At 32.4% G+C, this 6,620-nt stretch overlaps 1 protein-coding gene across 1 annotated transcript; it reads left to right on the top strand.

The window, feature by feature from the left end:
* Positions 1 to 707: 707 nt before the first annotated feature.
* Positions 708 to 1,625, top strand: LOC135720873 (olfactory receptor 4B13-like). Its single transcript, XM_065242992.2, has one exon. The coding sequence runs from the start codon at positions 708 to 710 to the stop codon at positions 1,623 to 1,625; it is 918 nt and encodes a 305-aa protein (XP_065099064.2).
* The last annotated feature ends 4,995 nt before the right edge of the window (positions 1,626 to 6,620 follow it).

The raw sequence follows: 6,620 nt of genomic DNA, 5'->3' as shown, positions 1-6,620 counted from the left end.
CAAGCAGGGACTATCTTAAAACAGGACTAGGCCTTGGTTTAATTAGGAAATATAACTAGTTTTACCATACATGCCGTACCAATGACATTACCTGTGTGTATTTTGAACTGATGTATTTTAAGATATGCAAGTGCAAATTGCTTTCAGTTTGGACAGCTCTTAAAAATGTTTTAGTCTGGGACTAGTCTAATCCCTGTACGGAAAACCACCCCATAAAGACTTTATCAGAAAGACATATAATCAAAATTTTGCTTTGATAATATCATAAGAAGGGTTGTGCTCTTTATGCAAAATAAGCCCTAGGGATGTCTTCTGAGACATGTTACATGGTATAAAATACAAGCATATACTGGTGACCCAAAGCCCCTCTAAAACAACAGAAGTAGCACCATCTGAGGTAAGTATCTATGACACAATACTGATATCCCTAGCTGATAACTTAATAACTGAAATGATAACTGAGATTTTGTAAAATTACTAAAATATCTACTCCTGTCATTCTTATTTGTTTACTGCTTGTGACATTAATTTTAAAGCAGCTTTACATAAAAACATGCTTTGTCATTAATTCTGTTAAAGACCTTGTTTAAAAGTTCAGTAAAATTTTCTTTAAGCCTTGATGTTTTTGTCTTTAGGACCCCAATGATCAAACTGAAGGGCAACTGTGGCAAGACAATATCTGAGGTCAATAAAATAATTCGGTGTTAATGGAAAATAAAACATATTTTCACTTTATGTTGTTTAAAAATCTTGGGCATGTAAGATATGCTTTGTTCACTTTGGGGTTTGTCTTATACTGTGTGATCATAATCCTAAATGTCCTTATAATTCTTGCAATATATTTGGAAAGGACTTTACACCAGCCCATGTACATTCTGATTTCATGTATGTCCTTAAACTCTGTGTATGGTACAGCTGCCTTTTTTCCAAGGTTGTTGTCTGACTTGCTGTCTGATACACACACCATCTCCACTGAAGCATGCCTCATCCAGAGTTTTGTCATTTACTCATATCTAACAAATGAGTTTGCAACATTAATGTTAATGGCATTTGACAGATTTGTTGCTATCAGTAAACCTTTACATTACCATAACATAGTTACTTTAAGGGTAATAACTGTTTTAATTTTTATATACTGGATTTTTCCAATGCTTTGTCTTGCTATCTCTGTTCTATTAACTTCAAGACTAACAATGTGTGATGACAAATTGTGGAAGGTGTACTGTTACAATTATGAAATTGTTAAGCTATCTTGTGCAAACAATTTAATTATTAATATTTGGGGTTTCTTTATATTGATTATATCTGCTGTTATCCCATTATGTTTAATATTATATTCTTATGTTAAAATTCTTATCATTTGTAAAAGAAGCTCATCACAGTTCAGAAGCAAAGCTTATCAAACTTGTATTCCACACATAGTGATTCTTTTAAATTTCTCAATTGCCATTATTTCTGAAGTAACATTTAGTCGCTTTGTGAATTTAGAAATGTCAACAGGGCTGTCAGTCATTCTTTCAATGGAGTTTCTTGTTGTATCACCAATCCTTAACCCTCTTGTTTATGCTTTAAACTTCACTGATATTCGCAAAAAAATGATTTGCTTTGTAAAGGCATCCAGGTAGATGTGCTGATGTGATACAAAAATTAAAAAACACAGAATTCAGAATGTTACAGATTCATTAAATAGATTGTAATCCTTGCAAATTAAAGGTTTAACTTACCCCCCTTTAATAATAAAATATGTAATGATTTAATAATGACTAATTAGTCATGGGTGAAGCTTGTGTGTGGTTGGGTAAAAGCTAATCTTATCTGTATAGATAAACTTATATATAGATTTACTGGTAATCAGGGCCGGTTCTAGATATTTGGAGGCCCTAGGGAACATTTATTTTGGAGGCCCCTCACACCCCTCTAACTTTCAGAATAATGTGAAAAGGTGTTTTTTTCTACCCTGTAAGAAATCATTTAAGCACTACAGTGATTAAACATGTTTTCCCTTTTACTTTTCTGTTTTATAAAGTTAACAAACTGATTAAATTTATGTTAAAATGTAATTAGAAATTATGCAAAACCACATGTGTTAAACATTTTAAGGCTAAACATTTTGTTGTTGTTGTGTATGCAGTAATTTATTTAAAGATGCAGTTTGTATTATTTTCGCCGCTAGATGGCGCCAGATCAAACAATAACAATGATGTTGTTTACTGACGCTCTGAAGCAGCGTGGAATTATGGGATTTGTAGTCTTTAACTCAACCACTGATGGCCATCAATCAGACGCGAACGAGAAATCATGTAAGGTAATCAAGTCTTATAAATGTTGCGTTTGATGACATCGTTTATTTCATTATGTAAGTTTATATGTGATGTTCAAAACGAAATTTTCAGTCATAGATATTACAGTATTAGTCCAAATTCGATGGTTAACACAGCACAGAATTAAGTTTTCAACTTACAATCTACAATGATTTTTCACATAATGTATTGACAGTACAAATCTTATTGTGAAGTGTCTTAAAATGACCATTTATATTGCTGTACAATACCTTTGATGTGCATATCGTCCACGGGAAGACCCGCTGATTACAATCTACACACAAATTGATCCTCTCTCGTTTTGTTCCAAACTCTTCTTGGGTCGTTTGGTTGGCCCGTACGCTAACAGGAGCTGACACAACCAGCGGCAAACGGTAAAGAGTTATCCATAAGTTCATAAGCAAGCGCGTAGCCCGACAGGCGCTATCGCATAGTTCCGCACGCTGCGTCCGAAAACTCAAGGCAGTGACTTGTTGCCTCATGAGGCCATGACTTCGGAGGCATGAACGCAGCTCCGAGAAAGGCTTTCCGACGCACTTCAAAGGCAGCGTGTTTGAAATATGAACAGAGAGCGCCTTTGTGATAACTAATCACATATTTGAAAACTACAATACTAATTTCTCGCTAGAAATGCAATTAAAATGTGTAAAAAGTGAAAATATACGTTTATTTACACTAAATTTGTGCTCCAGTCGGTTCCTTGGCCGCCATTTTATTTTTTCGAACTCGACCAGTGTTGTCATGTGGTTTACGTCAGTAAAGGCGGTGACAAAGGGTCACATGGATATTAACGTCATTCACATGAGACTGCACTGCCCCGTAACAATGTTTTGAATGGAAATTTTCTCACGATTTACAAGTAGTTGAAAACATTACAGATATTGATAGTAATCAGCTGGACAAAATATATAACACTGGCCTAGTGTTTTTTTTACTGCAAATATCTTACAAATTGCACCTTTAAAACACCACCTTTTTGGGGATAACAGTTTTGCTTTCTCCAAAGATTAAAATTAAAAAGACAACACTACATAGCAAAAACCCTAACTGTATAAAGATGAACAGATGAACACCTCCTAGAAAACTTTTTTATTTTATTTTAGCTGGGTATGAAGAGGAATTCCTCTCTTACTGAACCAATATACAGTATAAAGTTATATATTAGACTATGGATATATTCATATGTATTTCAATACCTTTTTATACCTTAAATATTATACAAATCAGCTGCCACTGGAAGTTAAACAGATAAACTACTAAGCAGAGTTGTTATTTTTTTAATAAATATGCATTATGTTTTCATGAAGTGTAGAGGACTTACAAGATATACAGACAGTTTACTTTAGGTAAAGGCAGTTTTGTTTCCTGTTTGTCTTTAAATACAAACATTTTTAAGTTTACTATTGTAATAGTCAGTTCCCCACGTGATGCTATTATGCACACGCATTCAAAGTGTCTAAACAGAGTCAGCAGCGCTCAAGTTTGATCTGTCCTGAAATGACGTTGATACACAGAAGAACAATGCTAAGTTTATTTTTAAAACGCATTATTTCAAAATACATGAAACAAAGGACGTGATACCGCTTTCAGCGTCACTCAAAGTCAGTCAGCTGCAGAGATTTGAATGCTGTTCATCTAGGCTTCTTTAACTTAATGCACCGCTGCAAGAACCGACAGGTGGATGATATCAAAACACTGCGAGAGCGAATCAAGAAATCATACAAAGGAGTTCTCGTGTTACGTTGATGCCATCCGCCTGGGGTTCTTGAGGCAGTGGCGCTGCATAAAGTTGAACTCACATTAAAACTTTATCTATTGCTTTTCTGTCAGTAGTGATTGTCGGACTAGCGAACATGGATTTAGCAGTTATGGAGGCCCCCTTCCAAGCTTGAGGCCCTAGGCATTTGCCTACTCTGCCTATAGGTAGCGCCGGCCCTGCTGGTAATTGCAATGAATACACTGTACACTGTAAATTCTAACAAGTTAAGTTTACTTAAAAACAACGAAGTAAACCAATTGCCTAATTTTTCTAAAGCAATTTACTTAAACTTTGTTCTGTTACATCCTAAATACTAGTGCTCTGGAAATAGATTTAATCCACAATGTTTAGATATGTCAACTTAAAAATCTACATCCAATCGGCACCAAATGGCATATATTTTTTAAAGAGACTATAAGTAGGATTTTAAGTGTTTTATTAATCAAAATCAATGTGTTTATTCAGAAATATGTCCTCAGAACATGACATGAAGAACAAACATGATTGCCAAAGACAGCAATAAAATTAATATAGTGAAAGTTACAAAATATCTTTCAGAAGGACTTCTATTGCATTCTTCCTACACTGTAAAAAATAATATGCCCTATCTACTTAATAAAATTGTGGCAACAGATTACAAGCAATATCATTAATTACATTCAACAAATAAAAATTGAGTTAGATTTACTCAATAAACTCCTTAATATTAACCTATTCAAAAAGACAAACTGCAATTTGCAATTAAAAAAATTATAAAAATGTAAACAAAAATATTGGGTATACTAGACAAAGAACTAGCACTATACAATAAAAAAATATTATGCCATATCTACTCAATAAAGGTGTGGCAACAGATTATAAGCAATATCATTAATTAAATTCAACAAATAAAAATTAAGTTAGATTTACTCAATAAACTCCTTAATATTAACATATTCAAAAAGACAAACTGCAATTTGCAATTAAAAAATTTATTAAAATTTAAACAAAAATATTGGGTATACTAGACAAAGAACTAGCACTATACAATAAAAAAAATATTATGCCATATCTACTCAATAAAAGTGTGGCAACAGATTATAAGCAATATCATTAATTAAATTCAACAAATAAAAATTGAGTTAGATTTACTCAATAAACTCCTTAATATTAACCTATTCAAAAAGACAAACTGAAATTTATTAAAATTTAAACAAAAATATTGGGTATACTAGACAAAGAACTAGCACTATACAATAAAAAATATTATGCCATATCTACTCAATAAAAGTGTGGCAACAGATTTCAAGCAATATCATTCATTCAATTCAACAAATAAAAATTGAGTTAGAATTTCTCCATAAACTCCTTAGTAGTAACCCATTCAAAAAGGTAAACTGCAATTTGCAATTATAAATTAATTTAAATGTAAACAAAAATATTGGGTATACAGGACAAAGACCTAGCACTATACACTAAATACTATTCAATTATACTATTTTAATTTAACATCATGATTTAAAATTTAGCCATTAATATTATTATTAATAATAATAATGAGTATTATATCTGATTTTAGAAAGACATACAAAGATGAATCAATTCTTATTTTATTGCAGTCAAAAGAGCAGGAAAGCATCTCATTTTTAATGGTGTATTTGTAACAGTGTAAACTTTAAAAAGTATTTTACAGTCTTTAAAGAAAACCGTCCACATTTCCCGACGAAAGGTTCCATGTTTGTGTTCTGCTACATTGATTCACACCCAAAACATCATACAGCAGTTCAGACTTACTGCACTGTCATCAGTTTATAAACTTTGAAGAATCCAGCTCCAAGAAAAGTTTCTGAAACACCTCAAATGATGCCTGGGATACTGGAGATTCAATGCATAGATCCAATCCAAGAGGATAAAGCCTCGATAACAATTCCAGCATCCCTTGGGCTGCAACTCCTAGAAGATCCATTCTTTACAATTTCAACCAGCTGCTCAAGTCCCGCCTCTTCATCCTGCAACATTAAACAGCAATTATGTCTTAAAACGTTTATAAATTTTTACAGCTTGAATATTGAAATAATCCACATGTTAAACTTGTATATTAAAATGTTTTAAAGAAAACTGGAAGATATGTGCAATGGAGTTCATCTGAGTTTGTGGATTATTAGATGTGTTTGAAACATGCAGTAATATCAAAAACTGATAATAAATTCTCTTTGGAATTACAAATAATATAAAAAAATGTTTGAAAAGATATATAATCTATATTTATAATTGGGGCAAATCTTTTCCCTACATTGTTTCTGTCACACCATAGGATACAGTCACATATTTATTTGTTAACCAAGTTACTCACATGTGTATATACAAACACATACACTATATACACACAATATAATATGTACAATATATTTATTTAATAATATTCCTCACCTTTTGTTGTGAATAAAGTTCTCCCTCAGCAATGTTTCACGTTGTCTGCAGGAAACTGAAATACAGGCCTTCATGAACACACAATTTAGTTAATAGGTCGCAAAATTAATAATAATAATGTTAATTAAAAA

Source organism: Paramisgurnus dabryanus, chromosome 8 (genome assembly GCF_030506205.2).
Source record: "Paramisgurnus dabryanus chromosome 8, PD_genome_1.1, whole genome shotgun sequence".
Lineage (NCBI taxonomy): Eukaryota > Metazoa > Chordata > Actinopteri > Cypriniformes > Cobitidae > Paramisgurnus > Paramisgurnus dabryanus.
The sequence above is the reverse complement of the archived record's forward strand: the minus strand, read 5'-3'. Positions and strand labels throughout refer to the sequence as shown.

Coding starts and splice junctions, on each gene's coding strand:
- LOC135720873 (XM_065242992.2), top strand. CDS start 708: ATGGAAAATAAAACATATTTTCACTTTATGTTGTTTAAAAATCTTGGG.